Consider the following 19,412-nt stretch of genomic DNA (forward strand, 5'->3'; position numbering starts at 1 on the left):
CCGGTGCCAACAAAGTAAAGTAATCAAATGGCCACCTCACCTCCCACTCAAGCAGGAAGCAAAATTTCACTTGGCCTCAGGAGTTTTTCTAATTTCTATTTTACCCTTGTATGATAAAAGGTGGAGGTGCGTTTTGTTAATTGAAAATGTTATAACAATTTGGGGTTAAAATGATATTTTCCGTTTAGGGGAACTGTCGGCGGTGGGCGAAAATATTAAGCCCTTTTGTCGCCGTCCAGAGCACACGAGAGAGAGGAGGAGATAGGCACGCCGGATCTCTAGAAGCCTCCTCCTCCTCCTCTCTCTGTCGCTTCCGTTCCCTTCCTTTTCACTCGGATCGTTCTCGGATCTGTCATGGCGGCGGCGTCGCGACGTTTGCGCGATCTACAGGCGCGGCCGGGGAACAAGACTTGCGTCGACTGCGCGCAGAAGAACCCGCAGTGGGCATCGGTGTCCTACGGCGTATTTATGTGCCTCGAGTGCTCCGGGAAGCACCGCGGCCTCGGCGTCCACATCAGCTTCGTCCGCTCCGTCACCATGGACTCGTGGTCCGAGATCCAGCTGAAGAAGATGGAGGCCGGCGGGAATGATCGCCTCAACGCCTTTCTCGCCGGCTACGGAGTCGACAAGGAAACTGACATCGTGGCCAAGTACAACACCCGTGCCGCCTCCGTGTACCGCGACCGGATCCAGGCTCTCGCCGAGAGCAGACCCTGGCAGGACCCTCCGGTCGTCAAGGAAGCCCTCAATTCCGTTGGCAAAAGTCCGCCCTTGGGCCTGAATGGTGGGAATAACAAGAAGTTGTCGAGCAACGGCGGGTGGGATAGCTGGGATGAAGACGGTTTCCACTCAGACGCGACAAGGAACCAGTCGGCAGGTGCTATTAGGGCTGGGACTGGCGGAGGATTTGGGGGGTCGAAGCTAACTGCCATATCCATATCGACGGAGGAGAAATACACTAGGTCGCAGATGGAGGCATCGGCAGCTAACAAGGAAAGTTTCTTTACGAGGAAGATGGAGGAAAATGAATCTCGACCTGAAGGAATTCCACCATCACAAGGGGGGAAGTATGTGGGATTCGGGTCAGCACCTCCGCCTCAGAGGAACAATCCCCAAAGTGATGTGTTGCGGGACACAGTTTCCGTCGTCTCTCAGGTGATGAACAATCCACCTGAATCTTCTTTATAATATCATGGCTTTAAGTTCACGACTTTCTTGCCTATCTACTATCTCTATCTCTAGTAGAATATTTTTCATGGAAAAGCTAATTTAATTGACAATGTACCATAGTGCTTTGCTATTTTCTCATAATTGTGACAACATTCTCTTTAAGAATCTGTAGGAAGACACACCGGTAGTCATTGCACATGCACCCTGTGCCATGTGCTGCTGAAATGGGTACTACTACATGAAGACCAAAACTTTTTTTTTTAACATAATTGTGCGTGCACACAAGTATATATTTGTATACAACAACCAACAACAACCAAGCCTTTTCCCACTAAGTGGGGTCGGCTGTATGAATCCTTTTACGCCATTGAGCTCTATCTCCTATTATATCATCATCTATATTTAAATAAATTTTATCTTGTTTTATTGTTGCTAACCAAGTCTTTTTTGGTCTTCCTCTTCCTCGTTTTATATGCATGTTTATCATAGTTTCACATCGCCTAACTGGAGCATTTATTGGTCGTCTAAGTACATGTCCGTACCATCTTAAACGTGTCTCTCTGAGTTTTTCCTCAATAGATGCAACTCCTACTTTCTCTCTAATGCTCTCATTTCTTATTTTGTCCATCCTCGTATGTCCACACATCCACCTTAACATCCTCATCTCTGCAACTCTCATCTTCTGCTCAAGTCATATCTCAACATTCAGCGCCATAAAATATGCACTCTAATAGGGGTAGTATAATGATTAGGAGAAGAATTATATTTTGTGTTTATAGGAGACAAAATACAGACGCCCCTCCTTCACCCAACGCTTGTATTCTATGTAAGACATCTCTCTCAATCCCTCCATCATTTTGTAAAAATGATCCTAAATATTTAAATTTCTCGGTTCCAGGCAACTCGTCCTCTCCTATCTTAACAATTGTTTCATTACTTCTAATATTGCTAAACTTAAATTCCATATATTCCGTCTTTAATCTACTAAGCTTAAAACCTTTCCTTCTAGTGTTTCCTCCAAGATTCTAGCTTAGCATTTACTCCTTCACGTGTCTCATCTACGAAATAATATCATCTGCAAACAACACGCACCACAGTAGTCTTGAATGTGCGCAATGAGTTCGTCCATAATTAATGTAAAAGATAGGGACTTAGAGTGATCCTTGATGTAACCCTATTTTTATTGAAATGCTTCCATTACTCCAAGTCTTTACTCGTCGTTACATCCTCATACATATCCTTAATTAGTTCAATATATGTTACGCTAACACCTCTCTTTCTAAAATTCTCCATATAATTTCTCTTGGGACTCTATCATATGCCTTTTCTAAGTCAATGAATACCATGTGTAGATCTTGTCTTTGCTCTCGATATTTTTCAATTAATTGTCTAAGAAGATGTATAGCTTCTAAGAATATGTATAACTTCTATTGTCGACCTTTCAGGCATTCTTTAATCTTTTTCTATTACTTTTCCCAAAGTTTCATAGTACGACTCATTAGTTTAATACCCCTATAGTTTGCACAATTTTGACGTCTCCCTTATTCTTATATAAGGGAACTAGAGTACTTATCCTCCATTGATCAGGCATTTTTTTCGTTTTCATGTTAAATAATTTTGTAAGTCATTCAATACCTTGTTTCCCTAAGCACTTCCATACCTCTATCGGAATATCATCTGGTCCAACGGCTTTTCCATTGTGCATCTCATTTAAAACTTATTTTACTTCTGAAGTTTGAATTCTACGATAAAAATTAAAATTTCGATGCTCATTTGACCTAATTAAATTACCTAAGTTAAGTTGGTCTCCTAAACCTTCATTAAAAAGTTGATGAAAATACCTCTTCCACCGCTCTTTTATTTCTTCATCGCTTACTAATACCCTATTACATTCATCTTTAATACATTTTATTTGGCTAAGATCTCTTGTTTTTCTTTCTCTCGCTTTAGCTATTCTATAAATATCTTTTTCCCCTTCTTTTGTATCCAATTTTTTATATAACCGTTCAAAAGTTTCATTTTTTGCTTCACTCACTACTTTCTTAGCTTCTTTCTTGGCTATTGTATATTTTTTTAAATTTTCCTCGTTCTTACAAATATATAATTCCTTATAAGCTATTCGTTTTTCCCTCACTTTCTCTTGTACTTTCTCATTCCACCACCAAGATTCTTTACTTAGCGGTGCATGCCCCTTTGACTCACGGAGGACACTCTTAGCTACTATTTTCAACTTTGATACCATCTTATCCCATGTTGTATTAGAGTCATCGTATATTTCACCTAATGCTTGTACTTCTACCTTCTCTTTAAATATATGTTGCTTCCCATCCTTTAACTTCCACCACTTAATTCTAGGAATTGTATATATTTTCTTTCTATTGATACTATGTTTGAGGCGTATATCCAACACTACTACCCTATGTTGGGTAGTTAAGCTTTCTCCAGGGATGACTTTGCAATCTTTAGAATCAGTGAAAAATCTGACTTTGTATTTTCCCTTTCAAGTTTGATTCTAGCATATATATCATGAAATTTTACTGTTGCATACATATCATTATAGTGTTTTATTGACTATTTGATCATTTTTGCATTAGCTTCAATTGAGAACTATATACTCTCAAATAAATGTTTTAGGTTTATTAAAAATATAATTCCGTACATACTTAGCAGCTTATTGGATTTTTAAGTGTTTGTATTTGTGAATTGATAAGAGACATAGACTGATAATTAGATCATTGAGATCAATATGATATATTTAGTTTCATGCAAGCGAAATAAATATTAGGCATCTAAGAATCTGTTATTTATTTTAAATTATTATCAACCGTTGCCAATAAAAATTTATGTGAAATATTTTGCATATTTTTTGACTTTGAAAGATCTCTTTTTCCACTAACACTTCTGAATCGCTCTACATATTGGCTGAGTGTGCTGAAAAAGAAAGCAAGAATCTGAATCACTTAACTGATCATCTAATACACTAATATCGACTTAACAAGTGAGGTCTTATTCTCGAATGGGTGACCTAATGTATGCCACATATGCACAACATCACCTAGCATTTGTAATATGTGCTTCTAACACCAACCTATTATTGTATGGTTTTCACATTTGTATTAGGTAACAAAATTTGAAGTGGACCTTTCGGTTATGCTCAATTGGATTTTGTTGTTGTCGTTAGTATTTGAATGAATAACTTACAACCGATGCTAAGAAAATAAATTGACTGAGTACTTGCTCATATCAATAGGGTTTTGGCCGACTATCCTTAGTTGCAAGCTCCGCTGCACAGTCTGCTGCTAATGTTGTTCAAGCAGGAACAAAGGAGCTGTCATCTAAGGTACTGCTACTTCTTGTATAGATTTTACTGACAGTATGCTGTGCACACGCATTCGACTATGTCAGATACTGCTATTTTATCTTTGTTGTCTTTGCAATTAGCAGTGAAAAATAAATAAATAAAAAATAAAACTTTGTTTCACTTATGACCTTGGTGGTGTTTTCCATAACAAACAGACAACTGTTAGTTCAATTAATTCTCGACTTAGACAACTAAGTTCCTACATGACTTGCTATAAGATTTTTCTTGACATAACTGTATGGAAAAGTTAGGCTGCATTTGGTTTGCCCGTTTTCTAAAAATAGAAAATTACTTTTAGACATTTTATATTTTTCCAAAAAATAGTATCTAATTTTTTAGAAAGCATACATAGAAAATGCAAACCAAATATCATTTTTCATAAATACGTATTTTTCAGAAAATGAAAATAGAAAACGCACAGATCAAACGCATCCTTAGTTTCCTCCATGTCCATATTCCTATGGATCCACTCTTAATTATCAGATTAAAATGTTCGTTGAATTAACAGCATTTGTTTTAATTGAGCTATTTAGAATCATTGCGACGATAAAAAAATTACTATAGTTTTTTTTATTCTAAAGTTAGGTATGACCATTGTTTTTCCCAATCATGTTGAATCCAGGATTTGAAATGATATATTGGTTCAGAGTCAATTGGAGTATGAAGTGTTTCATGTTCTTTTTTATTTATGTGATTCATGCCGAAGGAAGTTAGCACAATTTGACAATGTCTCCATTATGGTTCGTACCTTCTGCAGAGTTTCATAAGTAAGCTTTTTAGGTTAATGGAGTTCATCCATTAGCAGCACTAGTTATGTTAAGGTGTTAACCTTGGACCAAATTGGGTTCCTCAAAGCTACTAAATAATCTAAATTCCACAAATTAGGCGTACAGGATTCAAGAGGACTTTGTATAACTTCATGTTCGATGACACTTCTAAGGATCTTGACAATGCTAGTTTAGTACATCCAATGCCAAGATTACTTTGGCATTGAATGATCGTTGGAAGTGACAATGTTAAGTAGATAAAGTCATTAGATTTGGGCGTGTGAAAGTTACTTTTGCCATTTATTTTAAAAGCTCGAGCTATTAAGAAAGACACAAAATTAAATATTTCTATTCTTAATGCTCCATGAGCAAGCATACTTGATTCGACTAGCTCAGCTCATAAATAGATGAGATTTTAGTTTTAACATAGACATAATTTCAACTCAGCTCTTTTAGCTCTGATACCATGTTAAAATTAATTGGGTAACTAAAAATCTAAAAGCTCGATCTATCAGGAAAAAAAACCAGACTTGATTTTCTTAACAAAGATAAATAGATGGTTGATGTCTTGTTTTCTAATGTGAACTTGGTTTTTTTTTTTTTGCTTATCTTAGTTCTTGTTGCGTTGTAATTGCTGATTTGATAACACCAGATGAAAGAGTCAGGGTACGATCAGAAAGTCACTGAAACAGTTGGTGTGGTAACTGCAAAAACCACTGAACTCGGGCAGAAGACTTGGGGAATCATGAGAGGCGTCATGGCAATCGCGTCGCAGAAAGTCGAGGAATACACCAAAGAAGGTATCGACTGGAAGATGGACAATTGGCCTCCCCGCGACGAGAACCCCAGCAACAACAGCTACTATGAAAAATTTGTGCAGGAAAATTCAAACAAACACTACAACTCCGTCAGCTCCTGGGACGACTGGGACGATAAGGAGGTCAAAGACGAGCCGAGGAATGGAAAGCAAAGCATCGAAGGCTGGGCAGCTTGGGACAATGAAGCAAAGAATGACGACGAATATGGCAATTACAAGTACAATTACAGTTCATCAAACAAGGCTTCCCAGCAAAATGGGCACTCTGTTTCGCAGTGGTCAGGAGGTGGATTTATCTGAGATCGTATCAAAATCTTTTCTTCATCTCATTTACGATACATTTGGTGGAAACACTTAAATTTCATAGCGTCCGAAATTGTGGGGTTTTCTTATGATGAACTGCATCTGCATTTTGTAATCTTTGCTCTTTCCTCTTTGTTTTAAAATTATTATAAAATTGATGTGTTATTGTTTCTTTCCTACTGATTGATATTTTTGTATGATATTTGAAGATCTGACATGACAATGTTTACAATTAAGATTAGAAAATTCATGGGAAAATAGCGGGTAAATTCAACGAAACTTTGGGGAGAAAATCAGAAAGTACTATATTACAAACCCTAGATAACGAGATCAATGAGGAAACAATTTTGACGTAGGTCAATTCAAGAACTGGTGAACTTGGTGACGGCCTTGGTACCCTCAGAGACGGCATGCTTCGCGAGCTCACCGGGAAGGACCAGGCGGACGGAGGTCTGGATCTCGCGGGAGGTGATGGTCGGCTTCTTGTTGTAGCGAGCAAGGCGGGCTGCCTCCTGGGCGAGCTTCTCGAAGATGTCATTGATGAAGGAGTTCATGATGGACATGGCCTTGCTGGAGATCCCGATGTCCGGATGAACTTGCTTGAGCACCTTGAAGATGTAGATTTTGTAGGTCTCGGACCCCTTCTTCGCCCTCTTCTTTTTCTTGTCGACGCCAGCAGCGGAGCCGTCCTTGGATGGGAGGCGCTTGCCGGCCTTAGGCTTCTTTTCCGCCGGCGCCTTCTCCGCAGCGGTCTTCTTCTCCTTCTCCTCCGCCTGCTTGTCGGAGGCGGCGGGCTTCTTCTCCGCGGGCTTCTTCTCCGCGGCCTTAGGCGCCATTGGGATCGTTATCGACGAAGGAGCGAAGAATCGAAACAGAGATCGAGATGGCGTTTGGAGATGGGAAAGAATCGATGGGTGGGTAGTTTATATGGAGAGAAGAGGATGGCGGTGATTGGGGAGAATGATTCGTGACCGGATCGATGAGTTGTCTACTGTCTTCACCGTTGGATTCATAAATAATGTAAACAATATTGACGGTCAGGATTGTTGAGTATCATTGACCAAAGGGCCCCCGGACCCGAAACCGCATCCAATCCGGCCAATTCAATTAAGGCCCAATAGAGAATTGTAGTCGGGCTTAATTTAAGGTCCAATAAGTGGTGCAGGCTATATGCCTAATTAGCAGAGAAGCAAGGATACTAATCGAACCCGTGCATTTACAAATAAACAAACAAACATGGTAAATGGACGGGTTCGATTAGTTCACAAGTATGGAATTGGACGACGTCAACAAACAAGATTTTAAGATGTGCATTCGTCTGCGATCCGAACGTTAAATCACAAAACCTTTCAATGATCATAAATTTTGGATGTTCCATCTTTACGTCCAAGGCAGCTTGATCTGGAACAATAGCTAGCCATGCATACAATCCCGGCTATGGCAAGTCAATTAATCGGATAGAGAAAAGAAAAGGATTGAGCTGATCGATTAGAGACATCATGCAAGATCTTAACGAATCCTAGGAAGATTAGGATGCGTTGATTTGTGAGTTTTCTATTATTTTTTTTTTAAAATAAATATTTTCTGAAAAATACTGTCCACTAAAGGAACATCCTCCTCTTTACAAACAGTCTAGTAGTGCCAAAACTCCAGTTGAAATCTAGTATCAAATCACTAAAAATACTCTAAAACTGAGTAGATAGGTGGATTGGACCCTAAACCGAACCAATCTGGGTTGCTGAGCAGCCATCACAGAGTGGATTGTTCAGTAGGCAACTTTGAATTGAACTTGATATTTTCCATGACAAAAATAGAGTCTGTGTAAAGGATAGTTATGATATATATATATAGACATTTTATATTATAGTAAAAGATAGTTATGCTCATTACACCCTTTATAGCCCGCCCCCATTTTATAGATAACACAATATGATGTCAATATCTCATCAAATGCCTAATTATTCATGTAACAATTAACATTCTAGAGTATATAACAAATAATGAAACCATATAAAATGTGGAATAAATCTTCAATAAGAATGAGACCTTTTGAAAAAAAAAAACAAAAAGGTAAATTTTCTAATCGCACATTCATCAAAGTTCAAAATAATATCATTACCGTCCAAAAAGTACATCAAAATATAAGTACCAACATCCTAATTCAAATATCTAATCCATTTTAATTTGGATAGATCTCAGAGAGCTTTTTCACCACATAATTTCTCATAAAATGTCTTTGGCAATGCGTTGTCAACTTTGTGTTTATCCTTGAGAATGTACTCCCCAACATCCATAATTTCTTACTCGGATAATTAAAAAAGTTCTATAAACTCATCATATATTTTAATTTTTCTATCACTACTCTTGGTTTGTTTCTTGAAATATGTGAAAATTCCTTTCATCTCCTCATTAGCCTAAGTAACATACTTTGCATCACTTCCACCAAGTCACCTAGAACATCATTAGACTTCCATTTTTTTTCTAGCGGTTGACTTCTTGTTTGATGGACAAATTAATGAATTTGGAGTCTCAGATTTTCTTATTGTTTGGTTGACATCATTAGATTCTTCATCTCTGCGACCTTCAACATGTTTGTCTTTTTCAAACTCAAATGTGTTAGTTTCTTCATTGTATAAATTTATCTAGTCTAATGCATCTGGGTTTCTGCACTAGCGTCCGTGACACAATATTTCCCCTACAAACATCAATGCTCTGTTTACTTGGAGGCGTGGATTAAGGAAGGAAAGGAATCATTGAAGGAAAGAAAATCCTTTTGGGAATGGAAGAGAAAATAAAAAGAACGAAGGGGAGAGAAAAGAAGGAAGAGAGAAAGGCCCATCTCTCCCTCACCTCAAAATCCTTCCTCCCCGTATCCTCGAAACATCAATCTTCAATATGCAGAAGTAGCCAATCCACCCTTGCAACTGGAAGTAGAAGTATCAACCTCATCTGCTTCTTCATGAAGAAGCCTCCCTCTAATTCCAAGCAAAGTAAGCTCTGATTTCTGTTCCCTAACATTTCTAATCCCTGTTTCTTCTATGATGGTTCGATCTCGAGCGGTTGTGAGCGATTGTGAGCACTTCATATTTCAAAATACAAATATGATTTTTTTTAAATAACTTGGTCGGGAAATCTGAAGATCTTCACTTTTTCGGTTTCCATGGCTGCAAGTTTGGTTTTGATGGGAAACACTTCAGATTTCATAATATAAATCCGTGTCTTGCCTTGTTCATCTTCTTAAGACAAGCCCTCATGTGACATAGTGATTCGAAGAATCTTTTTTGCTTGTATGTTCCTTTGTTTTTCTTCTTTTTTTTTTGTTCTTGATTCGATTTGAGGTTGAGGGAAAAAGGAGAATGACCAAACTGCAACACCTGCTCGAGAAGCAACACGATGAGTAAAAGGAGGACAAAGAGGCGGTAGCAACTTCTCAGATCGGATTCCAGTACCATGTTCGAATCCAAACTCTTGGTGAGAAAAATCTGTGTGCTACTGAATCGAGCAAGAGGAGGAATGAGCTATTCTTGTCGCAAGAGGAGGGTCGTCAGCGACTCTTGAGGTTGAGGACAAGGTGGGAGCGAGATTGAGGACAAGAACCCGAGGTTGAGGACAGGGGTGCAAGAGATGCGATGGGAACACGTTCCACCTGATTTTGGGTGGATAAAAAGTTGTTAACAAATTGATCAGCGGATGATTTCGTAAATCCATTCATTCATTATTTCATAACAAGTAAACATCGGAAAGGATAAATAATCCATCCCTCCTTATGAAATAAACAACAAAAAGTTTTCGTGTGGAAAATTTTCCTCAGTTTGTGAATATGCCTTTCCAAGTAAATTGACCACAAGTCATCAAGGTGGGAGACTCTTTATTCCTTAAATCAGTAGCAACCAGATGACTCTAAATTAAAAATATATCATTAGCAAAAAAACTCCAATCATCAAAGAAATGAAAAAACACAAAAATAGAAAAAATTACCTTAACCCAATTATCAAAGACATCTTTTGTTGTAATAATACACTTCTCAAACTCCGCCCATGATGACCGGTCATGGTCGGTCCCAAGCCCGGATAAAGGAGGAAGGTTGCGTTAGGTTGCCAGCCAGCGTCAAAGTATGACAAATCTTCAATGAATGAATTCAATAAACTATTGTGCTAATGCTAGGTTGTTCCCCAGAAGGAACGCGTTGCAGAGTCCGACTGTAACGTCTCGGCAAGGACCGCTACATCTCCAGAACTCGGGTGTAGTGATAAATATGCAAGAGTTCGTGTTATAGGGTCCGATTGTGATGTCTCAGCAGGGACCGCTACATCTCCATGAAAACTTGGGTGTAGTGTTAAATAGGCAAGAGTTCTCACATCATATGTTAATAAGAACAAATATGATAGGAAAACTAATAATCTATGATTTGAAACATGGAATATAGGAACTCTCACTAGTAAATCAATGGAGGTAGTATATATGATGATTAGAAGAAAAATTAGTATTTTGTGTGTACAAGAGACAAAATGGGCAGGCGAGAAGGCAAATATGATAGAGAACTCTGGTTTTAAGTTATGGTACACTGGAAAGAGTAAAGCAAGAAATATAGTGGGTATCATTGTAGATAGTTTGTTAAAGGATGAAGTTGTAGGAGTAGTTAGAAAAGGGGATAGAATTATTGCCCTTAAGATAATAGTGGTGAAGAAACTATGAACATAATTAGCATATATGCACCACAAGTAAGATTAGATGAAGCTACCAAATCAAGTTTTGGGAAGACTTAGATGAAATATTACAAAATATTCCACCAAATGAAATGATTTTAATAGGAGGTGATCTAAATGGACATGTCGGAGTGAAAAATGAGAATATGAGAGAGTACATGGGAGTTATGGGTTTGGAACGAGGAATGAGGAAGGGAAAACTATATTAGATTTTGCAATAGTATATGACATTATATTAGCTAATACGTTTTTTAAGAAAAGAGAAGAACACTTAGTCACATTCAAAAGTGGGAATAATAAATCACAAATTGACTTTCTTATGGTTAGGAAGAATGATAGAAAAATTTGTAAAGATTGCAAAGTCATCCCTGGAGAAAGCTTAACTATCCAACATATGGTAGTAGTGTTGGATATATATGTCTCAAACATATTATCAATAGAAAGAAAATATATACAATTCCTATAATTAAGTGGTGAAAATTAAAGGATGGAGAACAAAATATATTTAAGGAGAAGGTAGAAATACAAGCATTAAGTGAAATATACGATAACTCTAATACAACATGGGATAAGATGGTATCAAAGTTGAAAATAGTAGCTAAGAGTGTACTCGGTGAGTCAAAGAGACATGCACCACTAAGTAAAGAATCTTGGTAGTGGAATGAGAAAGTACAAGAGAAAGTGAAGGAAAAATTAATAGCTCATAAGGAATTATATATTTGTAAGAAAAAACTTAAAAAAATATACAATAGCCAAGAAATAAGCTAAGAAAGTAGTGAGTGAAGCAAAAAATGAAACTTTTGAACAGTTATATCAAAAATTGGATACAAAAGAAGGGGAAAGAGACATTTATAGAATAGCTAAAGTGAGAGAAAGGAAAACAAGAGATCTTAGCCAAATAAAATGTATTAAAGATGAATGTAATAGGGTATTAGTAAATGATGGAGAAATAAAAGAGCGGTGGAAGAGGTATTTTCATCAACTTTTTAATGAAGGTTTAGGTAACCAACTTAACTTAGGTAATTTAATTAGGTCAAATGAGCATAGAAATTTTAATTTTTATCGTAGAATTTAAACTTCAGAAGTAAAACAAACTTTAAATGAGATGCACAATGGAAAAGTCGTTGGACCATATGATATTCCGATAGAGGTATTGAAGTGCTTAGGGAAACAAGGTATTGAATGACTTACAAAATTATTTAACATGATATTGAAAATGAAAAGAATGCCTGATCAATTGAGGATAAGTACTCTAATTCCCTTATATAAGAACAAGGGTGACATAGAAAATTGTGCAAACTATAGGGGTATTAAACTAATGAGTCATACTATGAAACATTGGGAAAAAGTAATAGAAAAAAGATTAAGGAAGGAGACCACAGTGACAGAAAATCAATTTGGGTTCATGCCTGGAAGGTCGACACTAGAAGCTATACATCTCCTTAGACAATTAATTGAAAAATATCAGGAGCCAAAATAAGATCTACACATGATATTCATTGACTTAGAAAAAGCTTATGATAGAGTCCAAGAAAACTTATATGGAGAATTTTAGAAAAGAGAGGTGTTAGCGTAACATATATTGAACTAATTAAGGATATGTATGAGGATGTAACGACCAGAGTAAAGACTTCAGGCGGAGTAATTGAAGCATTTCCAATAAAGATAGGGCTACATCAAGGATCAACCCTAAGTCCCTATCTTTTTACACTAATTATGGACGAACTCACTACGCGTATTCAAGACACAGTACCGTGGTGCATGTTGTTTACAGATGATATTATTTTGGTAGATACGACACGTGAAGGAGTAAATGTTAAGCTAGAATCTTGGAGGGAAATACTAGAAGGGAAATGTTTTAAACTTAGTGATTAAAGACAGAATATATGGAATTTAAATTTAGCAATATTAGAAGTAATGAAACAATTATTAAGATAGGAGAGGACGAGTTGCCCGGAACCGAGAGATTTAAATATTTAGGATTATTTTTACAAAATGATGGAGGGATTGAGAGAGATGTCTTACATAGAATACAAGCAGGATGAGTGAAATGGAGGGGAGCGTCGGGTGTTTTATGTGACCATAAAGTACCTCTTAAACTTAAAGGTAAGTTCTATAAAATCGTAATTAGACCTGCTATGTTATATGGAGCTGAATGTTGGGCTATGACTCGAGCACATGAGCAAAAGATGAGAGTTGCAGAGATGAGGATGTTAAGGCGGATGTGTGAACATACGAAGATGGACAAAATAAGAAATGAGAGCATTAGAGAGAAAGTCGGAATTGCATCTATTGAGGACAAACTTCGAGAGACACGTTTAAGATGGTACGAACATGTACTTAAACGACTAATAAATGCTCCGGTTAGGCGATGTGAAACTATGATAAACATGCATATCAAACGAGAAAGAGAAAGACCAAAAAAGACTTGGTTAGCAACAATAAAATAAGATAAGATTTATTTAAATATAGATGATAATATAATAATAGATAGAGCTCAATGGCGTAAAAGGATTCATACAGCCGACTCCACTTAGTGGGAAAAGGCTTGGTTGTTGTTGTATATGACAAAGAAAAGTTAAAATTACTTGATGATGAGTTTTTAAAAATAAAATGTTTATATCTTGAAAATTTTGTAACACATGACATGTTATTTGATATTGATGGTTTAGATTTAGTTTTAGAATTAAAAATTTTAAAACAAATAATAAATTCAGAATTAAAAATGACACTTGGGGTGCGTTTGGTTGAGGGTTATTTCTGATAACCTTAGTTATCCATCCAAGGTTATCAACAAAAATCTTGTTTGATTTAGGTAATCGATGATTCCCGAGTAATGTTTCATGCCCGAGACGTCAGCAAAAGGGGCATGCAACCAGGAATCAGAAAATCTTGAAAAACTGAAGTTTTTCTTGATTCCGGGGTTAACAAATTTTTTTACCCAAAATACACTTGGATAAGAGAAAAATGTGACAAAAAAGAAAAACGTAAAAAAAATTTAAAAATAAAATTTAAAAATTTTAAAAAATGTAAAAATAAAAAAAAAACCCATAAAAATAATTTTAAAAAAATTTAAAAAAAATAAAAAAACATTTAAAAAATAGAAAAAACATTAAAAAATTTTAAAAATGATAAAAAACACAAAATTTTAAAATAATAGAAAAAACATTAAAAATAATTAAAAATAATAAAAAAATGTTAAACAACATAAAAATAAAAAATGTAAAAAAACATAAAAAAAAATTTAAAACAAAAAAATTAAAGTAAAAAACTTAAAAATAAAAAAATAAAAAAAAACAAAATAAAAAATTATATAAAAATAAAGAAAAATGTAAAAATATAGTAAAATATAATAGAGTTTAAATAATAATAATAATAATAATAATAATAATAATAATAATATTATTATTATTATTATTATTATTATTATTATTATGTATAGTTGGTTGTGTAACTAAGGGTAATATAGTAAAATATTAAACTAGGTTATTCATAAAACCTTCAAACAAACAAGTTTTTGTTGCATTAACTAGATTGAACTAAACAATATTTGGTTATGTCACATAACCAAGATTATACATGATATATTGAACCAAACACACCCTTGAGGTATTGAACCTTATAAAAAAAATTAAATTAATTTCCTAATACATGAATAACTTGTAGAATATTATTAACTATACATGTTAGTGTATCTTTAACAAAAAGAAGCTTTTCAAAATTAAAATTAATAAAGTGTACGTTCAACAATGTCTCAAAAAAGATTAAATAATCTAGCAATTTTATCAATTGAAAAAAAATATTATCAAAACTTCAATATAAAAATTTAATTAATAATTTTGCATATCAAAAAGCTAGAAAACTAAATATTATATAAAAAAAATCTATTTTAAATTAATATTTTATTTTTTTTAAAAAAAATTAAACCCACCATTGTAGATCGGGTGAGGGTAAATTTTATTTTTTTAAAAAAAATATTAAAGATTTATTTTTTTTCCAGCCAAGGGTCTCATGGAACCTTGGGACGTCCTTGTGTCTAATCAAATAAAACATGCTTTAAATAAATGAGGAGTTTAATTTGAGGCATAGCCCCATTATATTAATCCTTCTAAGTTCTAACTCATCCTAAATAAATGTCCTAAAATGCAACTCCAAAACAATCCCATATCTACTCGTTGTTGCGACGGAGCTACAACAATGATTGTCGGAGATGGTGCAGGGGACGGAGCTGGAGCTACTGGCTATCATCGACAGAGGGAGTCGATGGTTTCTAGAGGAAAAATCTTTAGGGCAAAGCATACAGTAGTTTTGAAACTGCGAGTTTTGGGAGGGCCATGTCGGAGATGATGAAGGGAGGGGACGAAGCTAAAGCTATTTGAGTCAACGAAGGAAGGGGATGGAGCTCCGCTCGTTGGCCAATGTTGATGATTCCTAGAGGAAAAACAATTAGAGCAAAACTAACGGCAATTTACCAAAAGGCGTACTACAGTTAATGTATTTACCAAAAAACGCATCACAGTTTTGTATTTACCAAAAAACACAGGTAAGTGATGTATATTACCGAATATAACCCTACCGCCAACCAACACCTCTGATCAGTCATCAATTCCCAAGCATCCGAACCACATTTTTAAAAAACTTAGATATTAAAAAAAAACGATCATTAGGGTACCTCCCTCCTTCGTGACATGCGAGTGCAGCTCGGTCTTGTGAAACCCTAGTTTAGTGTTCTCGAGCCATCAGTTCGAGTTTTTCTCAAGCGCCATCTAGCTAGCATTTCAGTTTAATTAAAAACCAAGAGTGTTCGTGAGCCATCAGTGAAGGATTCTAGGGTTTACATTACATTAATCAGCTAGTATCATAATGGCGCAAAGACGTCGATCGGGCGAATCATCATCCTCGCCACATCAATTAGCTGTAAAGGTTATCATTTTACAAACTCTGTGATATTGAGAAGCTGAACTAGTATGATTTAATTTTTTTTTTTTTATAAAGTATAGGGTTCAGTTGATGTTGGACAGAAACTGCATTGGAACAGTGTCCTCGGTCACTTTAAAAGTTTTTTTCAACCATCCACGAAGAAAGGAACGCATGGAGGCGGTGTTATTTTACATGACCGACACATAATGCTGATCAAACAGTCACCCTTTCGTATTTTTTTGGACATAGAAGATATGCAGCACATCCGTGGGATTTTGGTAAATATATTTGAAAATTGGAATTCAAGTAGTCAAACCTTTAGATTCTCAGGTACAATTTATAAATTTGTATTTTAATTACAAAGTAGTTGTATGGTAAAATTTAAGCGTTTGCTAAACTTGGGGGTGATACGATGCCGTATCAGGCCCAACGTGGGCCTGATACGGCATCGTATCAGGCCCAACGTGGGCCTGATACGACATCTTATCAGGCCCAACGTGGGCCTGATACGGCATCTTATCAGGCCCAACGTGGGCCTGATACGATGGAGTATCAGTTCTTGATATGACATTGTATCATGTCCACGGTGTTCCTAATACTTTTGTATGTGTTGGTAGAATTCTAATAATAATTTAACTTGGTCAGGTGTTCCGGTTTGCTTCACAAGAGGAGACGTTTCATTGCTGCTCGGTATTGCAGACCGAGGAGCTTCAATTCCGATTGATTCAGCTAAAGCATCCAGTGACCTTTTTCTAACTTACTTCTCAAACAAAAAAGAAGCTACTAGATCAAGAATTGAGGAGTTGCTTAAATTTTATGGCAATCGCGTTGAAGTCGAAGATGATGTTTTATTATTTTGCAAATTCTATATTTTGTATATATTTGTTTGTGTCTTATTTTCTTCTAGTACATATAAGGTCCCGTTAAGTCTTATAGATATAGTAGATGATTTTGAGAATCTTGATAGATTCAACTGGGTTGAATCAATCCATGAATTTATGGCTCCACAATTACCTAAGATTGGGGACATATTTTCATCAACTGAGACAAAACATGCTAACACCAACCTCCCTTACCTAAAGGGATTTGCTGGTCTTTTGGCAGTAAGTGTTTAATTTGTGTGAAATTTTTTAATATTTTGCGAACAATTATAAAATAGTTAATCCTTGTCATGGTGAATCAGGCATGGTTTTTGGAGCATGTTCCAATCCAAAACCATACAAAATAAAAGGAGCCAGAATAAATAAGTGGAGGAATATTCCTTCACATATTAGTAAGGTGAGAGAAATGATTAACCAAGTTTCATCTGAAGAGGTAAATTTAGAATACTTTGACTATAGTTTGGTAAAAAAGTATGGTTTAAACATGTGGTTTAATATTCTTACAGGTTGTGATTAACCTAATCCCTAACCAAGATGAAAGATCATTGGTTGAGAACCTTGCTGGCGTTGAGGACAGTCCACATGCAATGGAGGCATCACAAATTGAAGTGAGTGTAGGAGGAAGGCAGATTAATAAGGATTGTTGTAATTGCATTATGCAAGCAAACATAAATAAAGAGCTAACAATGGAGAACATGCAATTGAAGGAGAGGGTGAAAGAGTTACTTAAAATAGTTGAAAAAAAAGGCATGGAATCTCAATATAGCGAGCCTGTAGACGATCCTCAAATTGAACCTGTAGGTGTTACAACAAGAAGTAGGAGAGGACGTGACAGAAGTCGCTATGATTACAGGGATACTCCAATTGATAGTCCATTGTGGCTCAAAACTTTACCTAAGAGGCAGCGTATAAATATACATATAAGTGAGCCTGCGGAAAAAGTTACAAGTATAGGAGAAGGAAAAAAATTTGTCAAAGAATATGTTGTTGTGGGCAAGGGGAAAGGAAAAATAGGTTTGGATGAAATGGAAGAAGAAATTAATATTGTACAAATGATGGAAGATAAATCTGATGAAGAGGCAGACAAGGATGTAGAAATGTTTGCCAAATATGACAAAATGAGGAAACAAGCAATTGCTGTAAGACGATATATGCAAATTTCTTTGCAATTTGTTAGATATAATGGATTATCTAATTGGCTTTTTTGTTTGTATGCATAGTATGTCAAGAAGCAATTTAAGTCTTCCAAGAAAAAAAAACAAGACGAAGAGGTGGCGTACTTGTTAAAAGCCTTGGAGGAAATGAAGTACGTAAATGAAATAGTTGAATAGTAAAGTATAATATATGCATATCTGATTACATATTTGGGCTAAGGTTATCAAAAAGGAATTTGTAAAAATAATCTGTGATTTGTTTACTTTGTAGGTTTATAAATGATATAGTTTGGGAGGAACCATCCTTTTGTTTAAATTTGTATTCCCTTTTATCTGGTGTGAATGGAGAAATGTTGACAAGAGGGGATGTAATCGACACGTATTGTAAAATTTTATTTAGGGGGGCATTCCCGTCTGGAAGCACATACAACAAGTCAATATATTGTTCAACATTCTTCACAGTAAGGAATAAATTTGATTATAGTTAAAAATAGAATTCTTTTTATTAGTTGGTTATGTATGTATGACTTTGCATATTTGTAGTCATTAATGAAATCGTCAAGTAAGTTTGCCTTCGAACACATGATAAAGACGGATAGACGAGATGAAGAGGTAAGGTAAATATTTATACCTTTGTGCAGTGATAATGCACACTTCCACTTGCTGGTGGTCGACACCAAATCAACACTACAACAAAAATGGCTTTCCGCAGCACGCAAATTCACTTTTCGCAGCGCGCATTGCGCGCTGCACAGTTAAAAGCTGTTGAAAGTCATAAATCATTCGCGGCGTGCTTTTGCGCGCTGCAAATAGTATTTTCCGCAGCGCGCAAAGCACGCCGCGAATACTATTATCCGCGGCGTGCTTTGCGCGCCGCGGATAGTATTTTTCACAGCGCGCAACGCATGCCGCGTATATTATTATCTGCGGCGTGCTTTGCGCACTGCGGATAGTATTTTCCGCAGCGCGAAAAGCACGCCGTGAATAATAGTATCCACGGCGTGCGTTGCGCGCTGCGAAAAATACTATCGACAGCGCACAAACGTATGCTGTTAATGGTCTTAACTATATTAAAAAAAATTGACAAAAATAATAAATTAAAATTTTACAACAAATTTAGTACAAATCAAATCCATACAGAATTAATAAAAGTCATAGCTTTTCATTATACCACAAAAACTCAAAACATCTAAAACAATATATGAAATCTCTAACAAACTAGCAATTACATAACAACAATTCAACTTACAATCCAAACAAATTAGTATAATATGTATCAATCACACAATACTATAAATTTAGATAATCATGCGACCATGCTTCCTATTGCATC

General features: G+C 35.9%; 2 protein-coding genes across 2 annotated transcripts; one reads left to right on the plus strand and one right to left on the minus strand.

The window, feature by feature from the left end:
• Positions 1–202: 202 nt before the first annotated feature.
• Positions 203–6,597, plus strand: LOC122045026 (probable ADP-ribosylation factor GTPase-activating protein AGD6). The gene is made up of 3 exons (XM_042605073.1): positions 203–1,155; positions 4,421–4,510; positions 5,951–6,597. Exons 1-3 carry the CDS (start codon positions 355–357, stop codon positions 6,413–6,415), a joined length of 1,356 nt encoding a protein of 451 aa, XP_042461007.1. The 5' UTR covers positions 203–354; the 3' UTR covers positions 6,416–6,597.
• A 46-nt stretch (positions 6,598–6,643) lies between these two features.
• LOC122045028 (histone H2B-like) lies at positions 6,644–7,311 on the minus strand. The gene has a single exon (XM_042605075.1). It carries the CDS (start codon positions 7,252–7,254, stop codon positions 6,781–6,783), a length of 474 nt encoding a protein of 157 aa, XP_042461009.1. The 5' UTR covers positions 7,255–7,311; the 3' UTR covers positions 6,644–6,780.
• Between the last annotated feature and the right edge of the window lie 12,101 nt (positions 7,312–19,412).

The sequence above is a fragment of the Zingiber officinale genome, chromosome 2B (genome assembly GCF_018446385.1).
Source record: "Zingiber officinale cultivar Zhangliang chromosome 2B, Zo_v1.1, whole genome shotgun sequence".
NCBI classification, from domain to species: domain Eukaryota; kingdom Viridiplantae; phylum Streptophyta; class Magnoliopsida; order Zingiberales; family Zingiberaceae; genus Zingiber; species Zingiber officinale.